The sequence below is a fragment of the Pleurodeles waltl genome, chromosome 3_2 (assembly GCF_031143425.1).
Source record: "Pleurodeles waltl isolate 20211129_DDA chromosome 3_2, aPleWal1.hap1.20221129, whole genome shotgun sequence".
Classification (NCBI taxonomy): Eukaryota; Metazoa; Chordata; class Amphibia; order Caudata; family Salamandridae; genus Pleurodeles; species Pleurodeles waltl.
The window spans coordinates 210,873,766-210,897,797 of NC_090441.1; the positions used below are offsets into that span (position 1 = coordinate 210,873,766).

A 24,032-nucleotide genomic window follows, 5' to 3' on the forward strand; every position below is an offset into this window, starting at 1 on the left:
CACTTTCCCCATACCTTGTTATATTTTTCGGGGCAACCTCTAGCCTCGTATACTAGCTTTTCACATTGAGCACACCAGTCCACCCCCCGTCTCCACTTCGTCAGAGCTGGTGCTTTATTGGCTTTCCAGTCCGCCATGATGTCTCTTTTGGCTACTAGGCATGCCACCCCTAGGAAGGTTCGTTCTGGTCTTCTCAGCCCAGAGTCTTCCATGATACCTAGCAGGAATGTCAATGGTGTCAACTCCGTGTCTACCCGCAAGGCCGTTGAGATCTCTCGCGATATAGCCCCCCAATATGTTTTAATCGCTGGGCACGCCCACACCATATGGAAGAAGTCGGCATCTGGGCTCATACACCGGGGGCAGTCATCTGTGGGTCGGAGGCCCGCCTTGTATAGTTTGGCGGGTGTAAGGTAAACTGCATGGAGATAGTAAGTCTGAATTAGTCGGAGACGAGTCGTCATCGTTAAGGTATGAGGAGCTGCCAGTGCTTCATTCCAGTCCATCTCCTCCAGAGGACCCACCCATCCTTTCCATTTCTGACGCAGCCCCTCCAGGGAACAGGCGGTGGCAGTAATCAATGTACGATATATCTGGGAGACGCCTCCCTTACCCAGGTTCCCCATCAATGTCCTTCTTTCCATAGGGCTACTCTCGGGAATGCTATCCCCTGTCTGGATCTGCGTCAGTAGGGTGTGACGGACCTGGAGATATTTATGGAATTGCTTCTTGTTTAGCGAAAAGGTTTCCTGGAGGCTCTCAAAGGAGCGCATGTGTGAGCTCTCCCATACATCTCCCAGCGTGGAGATACCTATGTTATCCCATTTCTGGAATCCCTCCAGGCCCGCCACCTCTCTTAAGTATGTCCCATGCCACAGTGGAGTCTGTTGGGTGAGCCGCCCCCACCATCCCGACACCTTCTGGGCCGTCCGCCATCCCTGTAGTACCACCCCAGTCACCTCTGGGACCCCTCGCGAGATCGGGCCACCGTACAGGGCATCAAAAATCCTAGGATAACTCAGTGTCTGGAGTTCCAGCTGGTATGCCGGATCTGTCCATCCCCCCCCATCCAGTCATTAATCACTAACAACTGCGTTGCAAGGTGGTAGTAGTGAATATTGGACATTCCCAGACCCCCTTCATAGACTTCTCTCTGGCAAGTTTTAAGTGCCAGACGGGGCCGGGTACCACTCCACAGGAACTGGCGGGCTAGCGAGTCCATATCTTTAAACCATTTCATGGGGATAGGATGTGGGAAGTTCTGGAGAAGATAGAGGAGCCTGGGAAGAACCATCATTTTATAGAGAGCGATTCTACCAAGTAGGTTGAGGGGGAGGTCCCTCCAACGTTGGAGATCGTTTTTGATTTTTTTGGTTAGTGGAGTAATATTGAGCTCCCATGTTAATTCAGGGAGCGTTGAAACATGTACCCCTAGGTATTTGAAGCTATTCCTCCGCACAGGTATGTTTTGCTGCCAGTCCACACAGTCGCGTGATTGATGGAGGGGAACCAGCAGGGATTTATTGGGGTTCAGGGTCAGTCCTGAAGCCTCCGAGAAGAGATTTGGAATTTGCACAATGCGTGAGCCACTCTTGGCCGGGTTAGAGATGTAGGACATCATCCGCGTATAGCGCCACTGGGTCCTCCGGGCATACCGGCCAAGGCCAGCCCTCTATCAGAGGGTCTTCTCGTAGCAGTTTTGCCAAGGGTTCTATCGTTAACGCAAAGAGCAAGGGGGATAGTGGACAGCCCTGTCTAGTGCCTCGGCTAATAGGGAATGTGTCTGAGACTACTCCGTTTACCTGGACATGGGCCGTTGGGTTAGAGTAGAGTAGTCCCACCAGGCCCCGGAATTTGGGTCCGAATCCGTTTTTTATTAACACTTGTTTAAGGTAGGACCAATCCACTGTGTCAAATGCTTTCTCGAAGTCAAGTAAGAGCAACGCCAGTGGGGTGTGTGTCAGGGTCCCTCGGTGTGCCAGAGCCAGGTGTAAGCACCTAATGCATTGCCTAGTACTGCGAGCAGGCATGAAGCCGCATTGATCAGGGTGCACCAAGGTGGGCATTGTGTCTTTTAGTCTAGAGGCTAAGATTGAAGCTAGTACTTTGATCTCGATATTAAGGAGTGAGATGGGCCGGTATGCCGAGCAGTTTTGTGATGAAGGTTGGGTTTTAGGGATCACTGCGATTGTAGCTAGGTCAATCCCGGGAGGGAAGTGGCCCCTCTGTTTAGCTTCCTCATACATCTTAAGTAGGTATGGAGCAAGAATGTCACTACATTTCTTGTATTTCTCCGCTGGGAATCCATCTGGCCCTGGGATCTTGCTTGCGGCAAGGCTGGCAATCGCATTAGTTACTTCTGCAATGCTGATTGCCTCATCCATCCTTGCCTTGGTCATCTGGGAAACCCTGGCGAGAGTTATGTCATTCAGAAGGGGGGATTCTTTTTCCATAGTGGGCCGAGGGTGTTCTGTGTAGAGGCGTGCATAGTAGGAAGCGAAGCTCTGAGCAATCTCAAAAGGTGTCTTAGAGAGGGTACCTGAGTCGTCCCTAATTTCGGGAATTGTTCTGTTGACTAGGGTGCGGGTGGCCAGCCAATGGAGGAGCTTCCCATTTTTGTCTCCCCAACCGTATATTTGTGCGGATGATGCCCTCCACATGTGTTTTGCTGACTCTAGTACTAAGTGTTTGATTTCGTCCCGGACTCTGGTGAGCTGTCTCATTGTAGAGGCCTCAGATGAGGTTGTTTGTTGGTGCTCCAGCTTTAGTGCTTCAGCTTCCAACTCGGTCACTCGCGAATCACGAGCACGCTCGCGTGCCCGTATGAGGCATTTAGCTTGCCCTCTTAGGGTAGCCTTACAGGCGGCCCATAATGTGCCCGGGGACTGCACCGTTCCTACGTTAAGTTCAAAATATTGTGCGAGGTGTTCCCTAATTTCAAGGGTATAATCATTGTCTTGCAAGAACCATGCATTCAGACGCCACACTGGGCGCCTAGTGGGATCCACTCCGCCCAGCCGAATTCGCACCGGTGCGTGGTCCGATAGCCCTCGGGGCAGTATCTCTGCACCCGTGACGCCGGTGACGTCAAGGGCCGGCATGAATACTAAATCAATTCTAGAATGTGCCCAGTGAGCGGCCGATGTGTGTGTGTATTGACGTTCCCTGGGATGCCAAATTCTCCACACTTCACACAGGCCAAGGCTTTCAGCCCAGCCGTTAAGGTTCGTGGCTCGGGAGGACCTGCCTGCAGTAATATCCCCGGATACATCTAGTCTGGGGTCCAGGACCGCGTTAAAGTCTCCTCCTACCAACGTGGTTCCCTGGGGGAGTCCCGCTATTACCCGGCGGAGTGAGAGTAAAAAGGCATCAAGTCCCGCTGGGGGGGCATATACACATACGAGATTTAGGGGTGAGCCGCAAAGTAACCCCGAGACGACTACAAATCTGCCCTGCGGGTCAGACAACGTATATGTGATCACCATAGGCAGCAAGCGGTGGAGCAGGATGGCCACTCCTCTAGAGCCTCTAGAGAAGCCTGCGTGGTAGACTCTATCAAATGTTCCTCGTGCGAGCATAGGGCATTTGGTTCCCAGAAGGTGGGTTTCTTACAGTAGGACCACTGAGGGGGAGTACCTACGGAGAGTGTTGATTACTGCGGATCTCTTGATCTTATCTAATAGACCATTCACATTCCAGGAGATGATTTGTGTCAATGAGGACCCTGCGTGGACTGTGTGGGAGTCTTACATTGTCGGGTGTGTGCCAGCGGACACAGGAATGACCATTTTAACCGTAACAGTGCACTACTAAAGTTGTGAGAAACAGTCAACAAACTGTAGCTATCTATCCCCAACTCAAACTTATTACCCCCCAACCGCCCCCACCCCATACTCCCTCCCAGGAAGCATCTGTCGCCCTAGTTCCCAACCTGAACAAAACAGCCAATGGGGCTGTCATAGGAGTGGAGTGATGGACCCCTCCATTTAGTCGGATCACTTACAACTGTTCACAAGAAGTCAGGCCGGATTTGGCAAACCTCAGAGAGAAAAGGAATCGGGTCACCGGCGGAGCCCCCCGGAGGGGGGCCCCACGGGGCGACCCGGACCCCCTGGTCCTCCCCGGCACCCCTATCGGGGCCTCGCGCGACACCTCAACCAAGCACCGGAGATAAGCTCAGGCGGTCATCGTCTCCAGCTCGTGTCTGGCCCCATGACTCCGGGGGCTCGCCGGGCGTTCCTTCCCCTGGGGGGCCGGGCCCCCCAGCCGCTCCTTCTTCCATGGGGGTATCCAGATCATTTTGTCTGCCCTTCCGGGATCTAGTGCGTTTACGGCTCCTCCGGGGCATCCCGGTAGGCGGGGGATCATCGTGGGAGGATACCCCCCCCTCGTGTTGTAAGTCTATTGCGGGCCCCCAAGCCCTCTTCAGTTAGCCAGTCCCAGGCCTCCTCTGGGGATTCAAAGAAGTGCACCTTACCCGCCATGATGCCTTTGAGTTTCACAGGGAATAGGAGCATGTATGAAAGTTGCATGGCTCTAAGTTTTTGTTTAACCTGTTCGTACGAGCATCGATGGGTCTGGACCTCCCGGGTGTAGTCTGGGAATATTAGAATTCTATGGTTTTCCCATTGAAGATCCCCCGAACATCTTGCTTCTTTGAGGATATTGTCCCGATCTCTGAAGTTGAGGATGCGTGCAATCATCGGGCGCCGGGGGCCGCCCGGTGGGGGACGTGGGGCAAGGGCTCTATGAGCGCTTTCCACTGCAAACCAGGGCGAAAGAGTTTGGTCTGGCATCCAGGTCTTAATCCAATGCTCCAAGAAGTCCGAGGCTTTATCGCCTTCTATTCCCTCAGGAAATCCGACATGGTGTAGGTTGTTACGTCGCGATCGATTTTCTGCATCCTCCGCACGGCGGTGTAACTCGGATGTTCATGTTTGTAACTGGGCCACTTCGGTTCGAAGATCAGCTAGTTTGTCTTCAGTTTGGGAAACTCGGCCCTCTACTTCAGTGATTCGATTCACCGCATTTCTGAGATCTTGCCTGATGAGGCCCATATCCTCACGCACTTCCCCAATTTTGGTCTCTACGGCTGACTGCGATGATTGAATTGCTTGGAGGATAGCACTCACTCCGTCTAGTGCTGGGCCTCCAGTGGTTGTCTCCCCTTCTCCCTTGGGGCCTGCTGGTGTTGTAAGTTGGTCGATTTTTTGCTGCTGGGAGGGAGGGGGTTGTTTGTTCGTTCTGTCTTTCCCCATTTTGTCTCAGGGGGTTGGAGGTAGCCTCTCCGGCTTTTACCGCTACTTCGTCTAGGTTCTGCACCCTTAGCGCTTTCGCAGAGGGGAGTGTCGGCGGGAGTTTGCGGGTGTGATATCCTTTAGGTCATACGGGTGGTCTTCATCTCAGTTTCCTCCCCGGCTTCTGGCAGTCGCTAGCCCTCTCTGTTCCGTTAGGCCGCGCCAACAAACGGCCAGCCATTCTTGCACCAGGTCATGTTTCGCATTTCCAGGAGAACATGGAATTTCTCTGAATTGTCTCTCTCCCCCTATGGTTGCTTCAGTACCTCATCGGCCTGTCACTGTAGCCAGGTTGGCTAGTATGTTAATAATAAGTTCAAGTGTTCAGAGGAGTCGCTCCCCATTCTTGGGGGCCAGGCTTAGTAAAGTTTTATGTGTGGTCTCTTCGACAGAGGGGGGACTGGAATCATCGCCCTGCTAACTGTTTCACTTGGGCCAATCAATGATTTATTTTGCTCTGAGGCCTCTCTTTATCTTCCGGGGGGGAGCGCCACTCCCCCCTGGTGTCGGGTCCCCGGGCCCGCCGGTCCACCGGGGGGGCCACCGCCCGTTTCACTTCAAGCGCCTGCTCGCCCCTGCCGCGACTCAGATGAGGGAATCCCCTCTGGAGCGGTGTGTTTCTCTCCCTGACCCGCACGTACCTGATTCACGGGGCGCGGGGTGCCGGGAGGTTCCTGTTTGCCGATGATGCTGTTTTCAAGCCTGGGGGGCTCGGACGTCGTAGCCCGGCCCAGGCGGTCCTCGTGTCGTTTGTGGCTGCTCGACTCGCGGTGGTCGTCCCGTCCGCACCGCTCCTCCGTGTGGGGGGCTCAGTACCGGCCCCAGTGCCCTCCGAGTCACACGTAGCGGCTCCGCTTGCGGCGGGCGCGTCGGCAAGCCAGTCCTCAGCCCCGGGTTTGGCAGGGCGCCGCGGGCCGATCCGCCATCTTGATTTTGACTTTGTCTCTGCCGCTCCTGTCACGTTCGGCGCCCGCGGCTCGGAGCGTGTTGTTGCCGGCCTCGGAGGGGTCTCGAGAGTTCCGGAGCCCGTGGGAGCACCCAGGGTGATTTTTAAGGTGTTGTGACAGTCGCTTCTTGGGGCGGATGACGGAGGGGACCAGAGCACTCTCAGAGTGCGACAGCCATCTTGACGCCCGAAGCCACGCCTGCATTGTATAGTTTTATATCGCTTTATACTGTCTTTTGTTGTTGTGTACTGTTTTGTGTTGTAATGTTTTGGTTTGTTTCCTGCTGGTTGCATTGTTTAGTTTTATATCGCTTCACGCTGTGTTTTGTTGTTGTGTACTGTTTTTGTGTAGTAATGTTTTGGTTTGTTTCCTGCTGGCTGCATTGTACAGTTTCATATTGCTTTATACTGTGTTTTATTGGCGTGTACTGTTTTTGTGTTGTAATGTTTTGTGTTGTTTCCTGCTGGTTGCATTGTTTAGTTTTATATCGCTTTATCCTGTGTTTTGTTGTTGTGTACTGTTTTGTGTTGTTTTCTGCTGGTTGCATTGTATAGTTCTATATCGCTTGATACTGTGTTTTGTTGGCGTGTACTGTTTTGTGTTGTAATGTTTTGTGTTGTTTCCAGCTGGCTGCATGGTATAGTTTTATATCGCTTTATACTGTGTTTTGTTGTGTACTGTTTTGTGTTGTAATGTTTTGTGTTGTTTCCTGCTGGTTGCATTGTTTAGTTTTATATCGCTTTATACTGTGTTTTGTTGTTGTGTACTGTTTTGTGTTGTAATGTTTTGGTTTGTTTCCTGCTGGTTGCATTGTTTAGTTTTATATCGCTTTATACTGTGTTTTGTTGTTGTGTACTGTTTTGTGTTGTAATGTTTTGTGTTGTTTTCTGCTGGTTGCATTTTATAGTTTTATATCGCTTTATACTGTTTTATTGTTGTCGTGTATTGCTTTGTGTTGTAATGTTTCGTGTTGTTTTCTGCTGGGTGCATTGTATAGTTTTATATCGCTTTATACTGTGTTTTGTTGTTGTGTACTGCTTTGTGTTATAATGTTTTGTGTTGTTTCCGTCTGGCTGCATTGTATGGTTTTATATGGCTTCACGCTGTGTATAATTGTATTGTGGTGTTTTCTGTTGTGTGGTACCGCACATGGCAGGGCCCCAGGGACTGGCACTGCCCCTCTCTGCCTCCGCCCACCGCTGTGACAACCCCTGACCGGCTGTGATGGGCAGGGCAGCCATTGGCTGGCATTGTTCCCCCTCAGCATCCCCCCCGCCCCCCCTCCATCGCCCTCGCCTTCCTCCTCCTCCTCCTCCTCTCGCAGGGAAAACAGCGTCTGTGCTGTGAGGGAGGCAGCCATTTACCGCTCCGAGAGAACCGTGCCAGGAAGACATCACCGGTGCTGCCAGGGGCATCTCACCAGTACCGCCAGGGGCATCCCACCGGTACCGCCGGTACTGCCAGGGGTATCTCACCGGTACCGCCAGGAGGACCAGTACTGCTAGTGGCATCTCACTAATACTGCTCGGGGCATCTCACCAGTACCGCCAGGGGCATCCCACCGGTACCGCCGGTACTGCCAGGAGGGCCAGTACTGCCAGGAAGGTCTCCCCAATACTACCAGGGGCATCTCACTGGTACCGCCAGTACTGCCAGGAGGGTCTCATCGGTACTGCCAGGGGCATCTCACCGGTACCGCCAGGGGCATCTCACCAGTACCGCCAGGAGGACCAGTACTGCCTGGGAGCTTTCACCAATCCTGCCAGGGGCATCTCACCAGTATTGCCAGGAAGGTCTCACTGGTGCCGTCGGAAAGACATCACTGGTACTGCCAGGAACACCAATACTGCAGGGAGGGCTCACTGGTACTGTCAGGGAGGTCTCACCAATACTGCCAGGGGCTTCTCACCAGTACTGCCGGGAGGACCAGTACTACCAGGGGCATCTCAGCGGTACTGCCACGGAGGTCTCACCAGTACTACCAGGGACATCTCACCGGTACTGCCAGGAAGGTCTCACCAGTACTGCCAGGAGGACCTCGCCTGTACTGCCAAAAGGGTCTCAGTGCACAGTCATTCTACCTTGGCACTGTCAGGGAGGTGTCACCAGCACTGCCAGGAGCAACTAATAGAGTACTGTCTGGAGCAGCTCGCCAGTACTACCAGGAGGACCTCACCGGTACCACCAGGATACCTCACCAGGCTCGCGGTACCACCTCAAGGCGCCCAGTGCCATCTCGCCAGCAGTGCCAGAGGTCTAACACTGGTCTGCTGGTTGCATCTCACCAGTACTGCCAGTGCCATCTAACCTGCACTGCTCGGGCCTTCTCACCAGGCTGGTGTTCCGCCTCACAGGCCCCCAGTGCCTTCTCACAGCACTGCCCGTGGACCCTCCCGGCAGCGGTAGCGCCTCTCAGAGACCCCCAGCACTGCCTCATTCTGCTGGGATGGCTGGAGAAGACTGTGGTGAGCAGTGCCAGGGGTCAGAGCCAGCACTGAAGGGAGGTCCCTAGCATGGCTGCTGTGCACTGCACTGCACGGGGGGAGCCTCCAGCACTGGCAGAGGAGCCGGCCAGCACCCAGGGGAGCTCTCTAGCATTGCAGCTGTGCACTGCACTCCACTGCACGGAAGAGTTCTCCAGCACTGACAGGGGAGCCGACCAACACTGAGGGAAGGTCTCTAGCATGGCAGATCTGCACTGCCCTGCACTGCACAGGGGAGTTCTTCAGCACTGGCAGGAGCGCCGCCCAGCATTGAGGGAAGGCCTCTAGCATGGCAGATCTGCACTGCACTGCAAGGAAGAGTTCTCCAGCACTGGCAGAGGAGCCGGCCAGCACTGAGGAAAGGCCGCTAGCATGGCAGATCTGCACTGCACTGCACTGCAAGGGGGCGTTTTCAAGCACTGGCAGCGTAGCTGACCAGCACTGAAGCAAAAACCGGGGCATGGCAGCTGTGCACTGCAGTGCACTGCAAGGGGGAGTTCTCCAGCACTGCCACCGAGGCTTCTGTGGGACCTCTAGGGTCGTCCTTCCAACGCAGCCAATAGGAGGACCCCAGCACTGCAGCTGCTGCCGTCCAGCGGTACCAAGGAGACGTCACTAGCATGGCCACAGACTACCACCCGGCACTGCCATGGGGAAGAGACCAGCACTGCAGGAGAGAGCTGTGCCACACTGCCATGGGGAGCTGTCCAGCGCTACCAAGACACTGCCAGTGCCGGAAGAGGGGCCTCTGGACCACTGTGAAGAGGTTCTGACCGGCACTGCTTCCGGGGTGCGCAGGCCACTGCTGGGAGGATGCGGGGGGCACCGCCAGGGTTTCTGTGAGGGAATACCACAGTGAGCTGCAGCACAAAGGAAGCTGTGCAGCACTACCAGTGTGGAGCACAGCAGGAGCAGTGCATCAAAGGGAGCTGTCCAGCACTGCCACGGCGGAACACAAAGGGAGCTGTCCAGCACTGCCGCGGAGGAACACAAAGGGAGCTGTCCAGCACTGCCACAGCAGAACACAAAGGGAACTGTCCAGCACTGCCAGTGTGAAGCTCAATAGTAGCTGTCCACCACTGCTACAGTATTCTGTAGCACACAAAAGGAGCTGTGCAGAACTGCCAGTGTGGAACGAAAGAGCTATCCAGGACAGCCACAGAGGAACACAAAAGGAGCTGTGCAGCACTGCTACTGTGATCTGTGGGACCTAAATGAAGCTGTCCAGTGCCGCCACAGTGAGCTATAGAACACAAAAGGAGCTGTTCCGCGCTACCATATTGAGATCTGTAACATTGGAGGGAACTGTCCAGCACTGCGAGGGGAGCAGTCCAGCGCTGGCACAGTGAGCTCTAGTCAGCACTGCCAGGAGTTCAGCACAGTGCGACCCGCGAGAGCTCTCTAGAACCCACTAAGGAGCTGCCCAGTACTGCCGGGACACCACTGCAGTACCACCTCAGGGAAATCCGTAGCACTGCCAAGGGAGCTGTCCAGCACTGCAGAAGGCTCTACCGAGGTAAGCTGCTTATCATAATATCTTTCTTCAGCACTGCCAGGGTAGGTCTGCAAGCGAAAGACAAGGCACTGTCAGCAAATGTGGCCAGCACTGCCAGTGTAAATCCACCCGTGCACTGCAGTCGTGCCCGGCATTCACAGTGTAGGACCCTACGCTGCTACTGCTGACACTGCCAGTGCAGAGACCCATCAAAGGCAGAGGAGGGCTCCGGCACTCGCAGTGTCGGCCACATGCACTGCCAGTGTACGGCGTACACATCTGGAAGAAAGGAGTTCCAGCACGGACAGTGTAGGGCCCTCGCCACTGCCCATGCAGCGCCGCAGCATTGCCAGAGCAGACGTACCAGCAATAGCAGTGTAAGAGCACAGCACTGGCAGTGCAGAACCCAAGCACTGCAAGGACAGGAGCACAGCAGAGGGGTCGGCCCTTCATCTTGGCAGTGGATGTCACTGTCTGCCCCCCGACACTGCCAGTGTAGATGCCAAACACCGCCAGTGTAGGACCCTAGGACACGAGGACCCTTCAACCACTGCCAGAGCAGAGCCTCGGTCCTGCCAGTGAGGGGCTCTTCATTCACTGCCAGTGACAGATCTGCAGCACTGCCAGTGTGGGGCCACATAGCTTCAATCACTGGACAAGTAGAACTTGAGCACTGCCAGTGAATACATCATACCATTGTACGAACCCAGCAGTGCCAGTTTAGGACCATTCACTCACTGCGCGTATGGGCTCTCCTGACAGCGTAAGCCTTCCGGCACTGCCAGTGATTGCAGCACCCCTAAGCAGTGACAGTGTGGGCCCTTTTGCAGAGCTAGTGATTGCAGCACCTCTAGGCACTGCTGGAGTGGGTCCTCCGGCACTGACATTGACTGCAGCACCTCTAGGCACTGCCAGAGTAGGCCCTCCCGCACTGCCAGTGATTGCAGCACCTCTAGCCACTGCCGGAGTAGGCCCTCCCGCACTGCCAGTGATTGCAGCACCTCTAGCCACTGCCGGAGTAGGCCCTCCCGCACTGCCAGTGATTGCAGCACCTCTAGCCACTGCCGGAGTAGGCCCTCCCGCACTGCCAGTGATTGCAGCACCTCTAGGCACTGCCGTAGTAGGCCCTCCCGCACTGCCAGTGATTGCAGCACCTCTAGCCACTGCCGGAGTAGGCCCTCCCGCACTGCCAGTGATTGCAGCACCTCTAGGCACTGCCGGAGTAGGCCCTCCCGCACTGCCAGTGATTGCAGCACCTCTAGGCACTGCCGAAGTAGGCCCTCCCGCACTGCCAGTGAATGCAGCACCTCTAGGCACTGCCGGAGTAGGCCCCCGCACTGCCATTGACTGCAGCACCTCTAGGCACTGCCAGAGTAGGCCCCCCCGCACTGCCAGTGATTGCAGCACCTCTAGGCACTGCTGTAGTAGGCCCTCCCGCACTGCCAGTGATTGCAGCACCTCTAGGCACTGCCAGAGTAGGCCCCCCCGCACTGCCAGTGATTGCAGCACCTCTAGGCACTGCTGTAGTAGGCCCTCCCGCACTGCCAGTGATTGCAGCACCTCTAGGCACTGCCGGAGTAGGCCCTCCCGCAGTGACCCTCACTGCCACTGTTGGACCCTAGGCCCCAGCACCCTCGCCCACAGTGTCTCCCCCTTCCCTCCACCCACCGCCGCCACGCAGCACAGCGCCAGGGAAGAGACCATTGCTGGGGGGAGGGGTGTGCTGTCTGACAGGCGCTGCTGCACCTGCTGCACCTCTGTGAGAGGCAGACAATAGGGCGCCCCTCGGTGGCAGATGAGGGGGCGGCCCCGCGCCAAAGGACAGGTCCTCACCCTGGAGCTGAAGGGGTTACTGTTTGTTGGGGCCCCAGAAGGGATGGGGCGGTGCTGGGGGCTCTACAGGGGTGAGGGGGTGTCACCAAGGGGTCCATGGGGGACAGCGACAGTTCGATGGGCCCAGGCCTACTGAAAGAAAGTGTCAACCCCAAGGCCACACCTGGCCCAACCTGGGGGCGTCTCTACTGCAGCCTCTCTCTCACCAGGACCGTGCGCTCCCTCCACCCGACCAGCCCTCACCTGCCCCTCAGCTCGCTGGGCCCATCTGTTGGCTCACTCCATGTCTGTCCCCCCACAGGCCCGTGCTGTCCCTTCACCCCGCCATCTCTCCCTCCACAGGCCCCAGTTTTCCCACCACAGGCCGCAGCTGTCAATCCACCTCTCATCTGTTACCCCACAGGCCCCGAATCCCTCACCCCACCATCTGTCCCTCCACGGGCCCCATCTACTGGTCCCGTCCCATCCCCCCATCTCCATCACAACTCTGCCTCCATCTAGCCACGTCGGCCACCCCCACCCTGTCTCCCTTTCACACCAAGCACACCTTCTCCCACCCCACTGTCTCTCCACCCTGTCTCCCCTCCACACCAAACACGCCTGCCCTCCACCCCACTGTCTCTCCACCCTGCCTCCCCTCCATACCAAGCACACCTGCCCCCACCCCACTGTCTCTCCACCCTGTCTCCCCTCCGCACCAAGCACACCTGCCCCCACCCCACTGTCTCTCCACCCTGTCTCCCTTCCGCACCAAGCACACCTGCCCCCACCCCACTGTATCTCCACTCTGCCTCCCCTCCATACCAAGCACACCTGCCCTACCCCACTGTCTCTCCACCCCGTCTCCCCTCCACACCAAGCACACCTGCCCCCACCCCACTGTCTCTCCAACCTGTCTCCCCTCCATACCAAGCACACCTGCCCCCACCCCACTGTCTCTCCACCCTGCCTCCCCTCCATACCAAGCACACCTGCCCCCCCTCTACACCAACCACACCTGTCCCCCACCCCACTGTCTCTCCACCCTGTCTCCCCTCTACACCAACCACACCTGCCCCCCCTCCACACCAACAACACCTGCCCCCCCCTCTACACCAACCACACCTGCCCCCCACCCCCACCCACTGTTTCTCCACATTCTCTGCTCTCCCCACCAACCAAACCTGGAGGGTCCATCACTGATTTCTCACGGTCTCCCTCTTGCCGGGGTCCCCACCCTTCCTGCCCCTCCTGCGGGGTGGGGGAGGGGCACCGAGTACCCGTCGCCACCGCAGGCCTCGCACAACCATCTGCGAAAAGGAGGGAGGTGGAGGGCGAGGAGGGCCCCGCCCCCTCTGCACAGCGCCTGGAAAGTGCCTGCCTTCCGGGGCTCTCGTAGTGCCTGAGCAGTGAGTGTCTGCACTGACCCCACCCGCGAGCGACCCCTCATATCCTTCTTTCATTCCAACCCGGTTCTCCCATCATTTGATCCGGAGTGCCACCCCCACCCCTGTCCACCCCCCGCCCGGATCCCCGGGGTGCCACCTCGTGTGGACTTTAATTACAGGCATCTCGCTGCAACCTGTTCTAGGTGTACCCGGGGGCAGTGCCAGGATCCTGCATAACCACTGATCCGGAGCCCTTATTCACCCTGGCACAGTGCCACAGGGCACTACAGAGATGGCTAACTGCCCTAGCCCATACATGTCCCCAGGGTTCCCCTCTTTCATAGTGCCTGGATTATGCACAGCCCCCACCCTGCTCCCTTGAGTGCACCCTGACACTGTGCCAGGATTCCCCATACCATCCGCCGTACTTCCGCACCCTGGCACTGTACCTGGACTGATGGTCTCCTCCACTGAGTGCCCCCTAGCACAGTGCCAGGAGAGCTGGTAACACCTCTTTATACTCTGATGGCTGCTCCACTGAGTGCCCCCTGGCACAGTGCCACGAGAGCTGGTAACACCGCTTTATGCTCTGATGGCTGCTCCACTGAGTGCCCCCTGGCACAGTGCCAGGAGAGCTGGTAACACCGCTTTATGCTCTGATGGCTGCTCCACTGAGTGCCCCCTGGCACAGTGCCAGAAGAGCTGGTAACACCTCTTTATGCTCTGATGGCTGCTCCACTGAGTGCCCCCTGGCACAGTGCCAGGAGAGCTGGTAACACCGCTTTATGCTCTGATGGCTGCTCCACTGAGTGCCCCCTGGCACAGTGCCAGGAGAGCTGGTAACACCGCTTTATGCTCTGGTGGCTGCTCCACTGAGTGCCCCCTGGCACAGTGCCAGGAGAGCTGGTAACACCTCTTTATGCTCTGATGGCTGCTCCACTGAGTGCCCCCTGGCACAGTGCCAGGAGAGCTGGTAACACCTCTTTATGCTCTGATGGCTGCTCCACTGAGTGCCCCCTGGCACAGTGCCACGAGAGCTGGTAACACCGCTTTATGCTCTGGTGGCTGCTCCACTGAGTGCCCCCTGGCACAGTGCCAGGAGTAGAGGTAACACCACCTTCCACCGTGATGTTTAAACATGTAGGGGTGTGCCTGGGTAACCCCCATTACCTGGACCTGAAACTTCTCAAACATTGAGGTGGCATCTAATGGGATAGACATACAAGTATTTTGTGCCACAGTGAATCATTCGCTTGTCGCTGGGGTGCAATGTGATTTGTATTACACGTTTTACTTCCCTGGTTATGCGCAGTAATCCGCGCTCCTCAGCGGTAGCCTGGGAGGAGTAGCCCACGGCTCTCTGGGGGGAGGTTCAGACCCCACAAGAGTCAGAGTACGGTCAGTAATCCCAGTAAACAGATTGTCCAGTTAAGGATTTGCTTTTGTGATAAAAGTAGTATTTGATACAAGTACACACAGTATATCAACAGCGCACAGTATCGACCGTTTCTTAGGACCTGTGCACCGGCGCCGTCCTTGGCTGTGTCTTGAGCCCCCGTCCCTTTCGGGGGGGCTGGTTGTTCCCCATCCACAAACGGAGGCGACTGTCTGATGTGGCCCACGCTAGGCATCCCGCGGCAGAGTCCTGCTCTGGCCTTAAGAGTCACTTTCAGCAGCGCTACCTGCCAAGTTTGTCAAAGTCCCAGGAGGGCTGGTGGCCTAGAGCAGCCTTAGTCCAGTGGTTCCCAACCTTTTGGTTTCTGTGGACCCCCACTTTAACATTAATGGAACCGAGGGACCCCCACGGAATCATCATGGGAATCCGGGGACCCCCGCCTGAGTCATTACTGGAAGCTGGGGACCAAATTTGTCAATATTTGTTCATATTTTTTAATTTTCTAGGCTCTCGCGGACCCCCTGAGAAGGCTTCGCGGACCCCCAGGGGTCCCCGGACCACAGGTTGGGAACCACTGGCCTTAGTCCACCCGGGGCAGCCAACATGTCCGGGGAAGACCTGGGTGTATCTTCTCGGGCTCCAGAAGAGGGAGGTCTGTAGCGCCTGGAGCCGCCTCTGGTGGCGTGTCCGGCTCCTACGGGCTCCCGATGGCCGCGGTGGTGTTGGAGACCTCCCTACAGGCTCTCCCGGAGATCTCCCTACAGGCTCTCCCGGAGATCTCCCTACAGGCTCTCCTGATGGCTGCAGTGGTGATGGAGACCTCCCTACAGGCTCTCCCAATGGCTGCGATGGTACTGGAGATCTCCCTACAGTCTCCCGATGGCCGCGGCGGTGATGGAGACCTCCCTACAGGCTCTCCCGATGGCTGCGGTGGTATTGGAGATCTCCCTACAGTCTCCCGATGGCCGCGGTGGTGATGGAGACCTCCCTACAGGCTCTCCCGGAGATCTCTCTACAGGCTCTCCCTATGGCTGCTCTGGTGTTGGAGACCTCCTTACAGGTTCTCCCGATGGCTGCTCTGGTGTTGGAGACCTCCCTACAGGCTTTCCCGATGGCCGCGGTGGTGTTGGAGACCTCCCTACAGGTTCTCCCTATGGCTGTGGTGGTGTTGGAGACCTCCCTGCAGGCTCTCCCTATGGCTGTGGTGGTGTTGGAGATCTCCCTACAGGCTCTCCTGATGGCTGCAGTGGTGATGGAGACCTCCCTACAGGCTCTCCCGATGGCTGCGGTGGTGTTGGAGATCTCCCTACAGTCTCCCGATGGCCGTGGTGGTGTTGGAGATCTCCCTACAGGCTCTCCCGATGGCTGCTCTGGTGTTGGAGATCTCCCTACAGGCTCTCCCGGAGATCTCTCTACAGGCTCTCCCTATGGCTGCAGTGGTGTTGGAGATCTCCCTACAGGCTCTCCCGATGGCCGCAGTGGTGTTGGAGACCTCCCTACAGGCTCTCCCTATGGCTGCAGTGGTGTTGGAGACCTCCCTACAGGCTCTCCCGATGGCCACGGTGGTGATGGAGACCTCCCTAAAGGCTCTCCCGATGGCTGCGGTGGTGTTGGAGACCACCCTACAGGCTCTCCCGATGGCCACAGTGGAGTTGGAGACCTCCCTACAGGCTCTCCCTATGGCCGCGGTGGTGTTGGAGATCTCCCTACAGGCTCTCCCGATAGCTGCAGTGGTGTTGGAGACCTCCCTACACGCTCTCCCGATGGCCGCAGTGGAGTTGAAGACCTCCCTACAGGCTCTCCCGATAGCTGCAGTGGTGTTGGAGACCTCCCTACAGGCTCTCCCGATGGCTGCAGTGGTGTTGGAGACCTCCCTACAGGCTCTCCCGATAGCTGCAGTGGTGTTGGAGACCTCCCTACAGGCTCTCCCGATGGCCGCAGTGGTGTTGGAGACCTCCCTACAGGCTCTCCCTATGGCTGCAGTGGTGTTGGAGACCTCCCTACAGGCTCTCCCGATGGCTGCAGTGGTGTTGGAGACCTCCCTACAGGCTCTCCCGATAGCTGCAGTGGTGTTGGAGACCTCCCTACAGGCTTTCCCGATGGCCGCGGTGGTGTTGGAGACCTCCCTACAGGTTCTCCCTATGGCTGTGGTGGTGTTGGAGACCTCCCTGCAGGCTCTCCCTATGGCTGCGATGGTGTTGGAGATCTCCCTATAGGCTCTCCCTATGGCTGCAGTGATGTTGGAGACCTCCCTACAGGCTCTCCCGATAGCTGCAGTGGTGTTGGAGACCTCCCTATAGGCTCTCCCTATGGCTGCGATGGTGTTGGAGATCTCCCTATAGGCTCTCCCTATGGCCGCGGTGGTGTTGGAGATCTCCCTACAGGCTCTCCCGATAGCTGCGATGGTGTTGGAGACCTCCCTACAGGCTCTCCCGATGGCTGTAGTGGTGTTGAAGACCTCCCTATAGGCTCTCCCTATGGCTGCGATGGTGTTGGAGATCTCCCTGCAGGCTCTCCCTATGGCTGCGATGGTGTTGGAGATCTCCCTATAGGCTCTCCCTATGGCTGCAGTGATGTTGGAGACCTCCCTACAGGCTCTCCCGATGGCTGTAGTGGTGTTGAAGACCTCCCTATAGGCTCTCCCTATGGCTGCGATGGTGTTGGAGATCTCCCTATAGGCTCTCCCTATGGCTGCGATGGTGTTGGAGACCTCCCTACAGGCTCTCCCGATGGCTGTAGTGGTGTTGAAGACCTCCCTATAGGCTCTCCCTATGGCTGCGATGGTGTTGGAGACCTCCCTACAGGCTCTCCCGATGGCTGCAGTGATGTTGGAGACCTCCCTACAGGCTCTCCCGATGGCTGCAGTGATGTTGGAGACCTCCCTGCAGGCTCTCCCTATGGCTGCGATGGTGTTGGAGATCTCCCTATAGGCTCTCCCTATGGCTGCGATGGTGTTGGAGACCTCCCTACAGGCTCTCCCGATGGCTGCGATGGTGTTGGAGATCTCCCTATAGGCTCTCCCTATGGCTGCAGTGGTGTTGGAGACCTCCCTACAGGCTCTCCCTATGGCTGCAGTGATGTTGGAGACCTCCCTACAGGTTCTCCCTATGGCTGCAGTGGTGTTGAAGACCTCCCTACAGGCTCTCCCTATGGCTGCAGTGGTGTTGGAGACCTCCCTACAGGCTCCCCCTATGCCTGCGATGGTGTTGGAGACCTCCCTACAGGCTCCCGGCTCCTCACTGGGACCACTGGCCTTGGCAGGCAGGCAGAAGGCTGGTGTTTCAGGCTCTGGGGAAGTCGTCTTGACTTCCTGGCTGATGGCCCCTCACGCAGCAGGGAGACTAGCAGGACCCCCTCCCCCCATCGTGGTTGCAGCTCATCGAAGTCTTGGTGATCTTGTTTCCACTCTGATAAACACCTTGCCAGACATCCAGACACAGATGTGTTATGGCCTTTTCAAATTCGTCTTGTGGGTGTCGACTATTTTAAAGTGCCCTCTTCTCTGTCCTGTCCACTGTGGAAGGGGTAGTTGCCACAGTAGGACTGTCTGTCATTCTGAGTGACTCACAACACAGGCTGAGGGAGTAACCTGGGACCACTCCTGGCTCTCAGCCTCCACTGAGATATGTGCCTCACAAAGGCTCAGAGGGCTCGCCTTCCCCCTATCACCATCCTTGGTCCGACAGAGACAACCGTATCAGAATCACTCTCTCGGTGATAACGAGCCCAGGCTCCCCCGACCAGCAACCCTTCCTTGAACCAGAGACTTCTCATGTGCACAGAGGATTTCCCGCTTCCTTTCCTCCAGTGAGGGTGTTCCCACCCCAGCACCTGGGAATGTCAGAAATCCAGAGCTCCTGCTGGGTTTCCAGTCCCTACCTTCAACCAGCCTTTCCAGGATCTCGGAATCCAAAATGGAACTCACAGGCCTCCATGTTATGTACCACATAGTGGCACACGTTCCACATAGCACACATGCAAGCGCTGCTTGGCACTACAGACAGTCATCAAGTAGGCCAAGGGCTAGTTAGGTACATAGCGGCAGAACTTTACAAAAGCAGCCATTAGGCACCACTCCAGTGACACTGGAAAAACATCCTGTGTTAACTACTTATTCCTATGACACAAAAAATGGATGTGCTGCCACCATCGCTCTCGTGCCACTTAAATCCTTCCCTCTGCCAGTAGGAGGGTGGCACCTTGTGACAGCACCCGCTCTAAACAAGGTTGCATTACAGTGAAACAGTCCTAGGTCATGGTATCTTTTGGTATTCCTACCGTGCTGTCTCCTGGTATTCCTTCCCTGGTGTCCCTTGGTATTCCTTCCCTGGTGTCCCTTGGTATTCCTTCCCTGGTGTCCCTTGGTATTCCTACCCTGGTTTCTCTTGGTATTCCTACCCTGGTGTCCCTCGGTATTCCTACCCTGGTGTCTCCTGGTATTCCTACCATGGTGTCCCTTGGTATTCCTACCCTGGTATCTATTTGCATTCCTATCCTGGTGTCCCTTGGTATTCCTACCCTGGTGTCCCTTGGCATTCCTACCCTGATATCTCCTGGTATTCATATCCTGGTGTCCCTTGGTATTCCTACCCTGGTGTCCCTTGGTATTCCTACCCTGGTGTCCCTTGGTATTCCTACCCTGGTGTCTCCTGGTATTCCTACCATGGTGTCTCCTGGTATTCCTACCCTGGTGTCTCTTGGTATTCCTACCCTGGTGTCTCCTGGTAGTCCTACCCTAGTGTCCCTTGGTATTCCTACCCTGTGTCTCCTGGTATTCCTACCCTGGTGTCTCCTGGTATTCCTACCCTGGTGTCTCCTGGTATTCCTACCCTAGTGTCTCCTGGTATTCCTACCCTGGTATCTCTTGGCCATCCCTCTCTGGTATCTCTTGGTATTCCTACCCTGTCTCTCCTGGTATTCCCACCCTTGTAGGATCCTACCTTTTTTCTGGGTGTCCTGCCTCGGTGCTCCTCCTTGGAAGTACCCCTTGAAACAGTGCCTGGACTATCAGTCGCCTCTTCCCCCCCTTCCTCTGTGCAGTCGGTCATGCTGGAGGACCAACTTTGGGTTGAATATCCCACTTCATTGCCTATTATGCTCAAGATACTAAACAGCGCGGTCCTGCAATCCTAGCTCCCTGGAGTTGGGTCCGTATCCTCTCATCATAGTAATAGCAAACACACATCACTGCACAACACCCCACAGATGTCACAAAACAAAGAATATCTGTCTAGATCTGTGACACATTATGGGTAGGTATATTAAAACATGGCTCCTCGAGTCATTAAGTTTGTATTTATATCACAAGAGGAGCACAGTTTCATAAACCACAGGATTCATTGGTTGAGGTTTCTTTGGCCACGTATTTATAGATAAGAGACGTCTAGGGATGCTCGATGGTTCAACAGCCAACACGTGTTTCATCCCTCATTGGTGCGCAAGGGCTTTTTCAAGGCTTGGTGAGCAAGTAAGGTTAAATTGGCTCTTGCTGGCCCTGTGCCAGTCCACGGCATGGCTTAAAAGAGTCATGCTTGGCATCTGTTTATGGGGTGTCGCATAAGGAGTGATGGTGGGTAGGTGCGTAACATATGTGGCTTCCCTCGGCACAGCTGTGACAGATGAGTCCAAGCAGGAGGCCACACTACACGTGCTGCTGTGCCATGGCCGGCTTCAGTCCAAACGATGGATGGAGGGGTCACATTCTGCTGGGCAAGGGTGTGGCATCTGTCCATGTAGTGGTAGCTGGGATCGGTCCAGGATATATGTCTTCTCTGTATTCCACCTCCATAATATCCCTTCCAGTGACCCCTAATTGTGTGCTTGCACTCTGGGGACCATCCCATGCCCTTCTGCATGCCAGCCGACACAAGGCCTCCAATCTGGGTATGTCCAATGGTCCTTCCCCACTGGATGCCCCTGGAAATCTCTCCATCCTGCCCCAGGGTGCTCCCGGGTCCAGCACTTGTCCTCTGTGTATCACTCAACCTAATCATCTTGGCGCTTCTCGATACAGGGCATTAACTGGAATGTCGTCTTCCCAGGTAGTGCCTTAATTCCAAGCCTCTCCCCTGGTGCTCTTGCAGGCTGGTGATACTGGGCATCAATACCAGCCTGACCCTCGAGGTGCACCCCATAGTCACCAATGCCCCCTCTGAGGCAGCGCCTGGATCTTCAGCACCCTGCCTCTCACAGCACCCTGAAATCATGCACATCCGAGAACCTGGCTTCGGATTACACTTTGTTCTTGACCTCTGGGTACCTCAGATGATGTGCCTGGATCCCCAATATCTCGGGCCCGATTCACAAAGGTAAACATAGACTTAAGCCTAACTTCAAACCTGAAGCCCAAGGTTAGACGTGAAGTCTAAGTTTAGACTGCAGATGTTAAGTTAGACTACAGGTCTAAAATTAGACTTCAGGTGTAAGTTTAGACTTCAGGTTTAAAGTTGCACTTTAGCTTTTATCTGAGGTTTCAGGTATTACTTTACCTTTGGGCCCCTGTGCCGCCCTCCTTTGAGTGCCCCAGAAAGGATGCCTGGATAGGGGTACCCTCACCCAATGGGGTGAGCCTCTTTCTTACATCATCTCTGTAGTTTGGGGCCGCCCCGTCACTTTCCCTCCTGAATCTGCACATCTCTCCTCTCTGTCACCAAGGTGCGTGGGCTCGGGGTACCCCTCACCCTGTCTGTCTGCTGGCGGCTCTGATGATGCTCGGTCCGTGGCTGCCTCCAATAATACCGGCGCGCCGAGTACCCCTAATATTGTGGCTACATTCCCCCCCTCCCACAACATCCAGCCTTTGCAGTGCCCCAGAGATGCAGTCCTAGACTCTTACTATCTTTCCCGGGCACTCCCTGAACCAGTGCCTGGATATTAGGGCACAAGCTGCCCCTCAGGACCCCCTGATGCAGTGCCTAGATTTAAAGCCTCTCGCATCCCGCTCCTCTGGGTGCCCCCCCGTTACAGTGCCGGGATTCCCAGTATCCCATGCTGCCCCTCAGGACCCCCCGATGCAGTGCCTGGATTTAAAGCCTCCCTCATCCCGCTCCTCTGCCCCCCCTCACCCCCCGTTACAGTGCCTGCATTCCCAGTATTCCAGGCTGCCCCTCAGGACCCTCTGATGCAGTGCCTGGATTTAAAGCATGCCTTACCCTGCTCCTCGGGGTGCCCCCTGGTACAGTGCCTGCATCCACAGTATCCCATGCTGCCCCACATGACCCTCTGATGCAGTGCCTGGATTTAAGCCTCCCTCAACCTGCTCCTCTAGGCGCCCCCGATACAGTGCCTCGATTTCCGGTATCCCCAGGCTACCCCGCTCTGCGCCCCCTCATATAGTGCCTGCATTCCCAGGACCCCAGGCTGCTGCCCCCTCAGTTGTTACACCAGAGGCAGATTTGATGAGGAGCTCTGGCAACTTACTAAACAAATGATTACAGTTCTTGGAGGGAAAGCACTTCTCTGTGGCAGCACACAACTTGTGCCCAATCAAACCATGCGCGCTTGGCCCCCATCATGCGGGCAGAGCCGCAGCGTGTGTTTGCTGCACCCCCAGAAGCTCTTCCTAGGTTGGCCCCATAAAGTCTATCGACAGCTGCGCTTCCAGGCCAGGCCCGGGGAGGTTCAGGAAGGCCCCTGACACCCCGACCCTGGGAGAAGGGGGCTCATGCCCTGCTTGGAGGGGCGGGAGACACAGGAATCCACCGACGGTGATTGGGCCGAGGGAAGGATGACCCTCAGCTCCGCTGCCCTTGACACCTCTCTGTCTGGTCTCTCGGAGACTCAGCATCCTTGAGTTTGTTCCCCCAGAAGTCAATGGCAGAAGCTCCTGCCTCTCACGTCCGGGCCACCTTGTCACCCGGGCCACCGCCCACGGCTTTTGATGAGGGCCCCCCCCACCCCCCTGCGGGGCTAACTCTACGCCACTGACTTGCATCAAACCGTGATTTTATTTGGTTAAATTGATGGATTTTGGAGCCGATAGCAATTTGGAAAATGTTTTAAGTGAAACGGCCCCTGGGTTGTCCTTTCAGGCAGATTCAGAGTTTATTGACTCCAAACACATCTCTGTCGTCCTTCGGGAAGTCGTAGCCCGAGGTCTATCGGTTGTCACGAGCTGAGCCCAAGGGAGGCTTCTGCGGCTATTAACACTTTACTAAGAGCCCGAGGCAGCCGGGCCCTCCCCTGCTGGACAACATTCCTTATGAGTCCCGGGCTGCGGAGGCTTCCCACAGTCTGAGGATTGCTGTGACTCCATGGTTAGGCTATTTAATGTCTGTTATAACCGCAAAGATCTGGAGGCTTCTTGTATTTAATGTCTGTTATGAGTCCGAGGATCTGGAGACTTCACCTGGTATTTAATGTCTGTTATGAGTCCAAGGATCTGGAGACTTCACCTGGTATTTAATGTCTGGTATGAGCCCAAGGATCTGGAGACATCTTGTATTTAATGTCTGGTATGAGTCCAAGGATCTGGAGACTTCACCTAGTATTTAATGTCTGTTTTGAGTCCAATGATCTGGAGACTTCACCTGGTATTTAATGTCTGGTATGAGCCCAAGGATCTGGAGACATCTCGTATTTAATGTCTGGTATGAGTCCAAGGATCTGGAGACTTCACCTAGTATTTAATGTCTGTTATGAGTCCAAGGATCTGGAGACTTCACCTAGTATTTAATGCTGTTATATCTCCAAGGATCTGGAGACTTCTGGTATTTAATGTCTGTTATGAGTCCAAGGATCTGAAACATCTGGTATTTAATGTCTGTTATGAGTCCACGGATCTGGAAACTTCTGGTATTTAATGTCCGTCATGAATCTAAGGGTCTGGAGACTTCTCCTGGTATTTAATGTCCGTCATGAATCTAAGGGTCTGAAGACTTCTCCTCGTATTTAATGTCTGCTATCAGTCCAAGGATTTCGATACTTCTGGTACTTAATGTCTGTTATGAGTCTAAAGATCTGGAGACTTCTGGTATTTAATGTCTATTATGAGTACAAGGTTCTGGAGACTTCTCCTTGTATTTAATGCCTGTGATGAGTCCAAGGGTCTGGAGACTTCTCCTTGTATTTAATGCCTGTGATGAGTCTAAGGGTCTGGAGACTTCTCCTGGTATTTAATGTCTGTTGTGAGTCAAAGGATCTGGGGACTTCTCCTGCTATTTAATGTCTGTTGTGAGCCCAAGGCTTTGGAGACCTCTGCCATATACTATTTGTG

The 24,032-nt window shown here is 55.6% G+C and overlaps 2 protein-coding genes across 3 annotated transcripts in view; both read left to right on the top strand.

The window, feature by feature from the left end:
* The first annotated feature begins 8,861 nt into the window (after positions 1-8,861).
* Positions 8,862-24,032, top strand: part of TMEM198 (transmembrane protein 198) — a 189,770-nt gene continuing 174,599 nt past the window's right edge. For both annotated transcript variants that reach the window (XM_069227202.1, XM_069227201.1), the window contains exon 1: positions 8,862-10,243. The gene's annotated coding sequence lies outside the window, so the exon portion shown is untranslated. The remainder of the gene's footprint in view (positions 10,244-24,032) is intronic.
* On the top strand, positions 15,780-18,212 carry LOC138286365 (uncharacterized PE-PGRS family protein PE_PGRS34-like). The gene has a single exon (XM_069226525.1). It carries the CDS (start codon positions 15,780-15,782, stop codon positions 18,210-18,212), a length of 2,433 nt encoding a protein of 810 aa, XP_069082626.1.

What these genes read in the sequence shown, in the direction of transcription:
- LOC138286365 (XM_069226525.1), top strand. Translation starts at nt 15,780, where the DNA reads ATGGCCGCGGTGGTGATGGAGACCTCCCTACAGGCTCTCCCGGAGATC.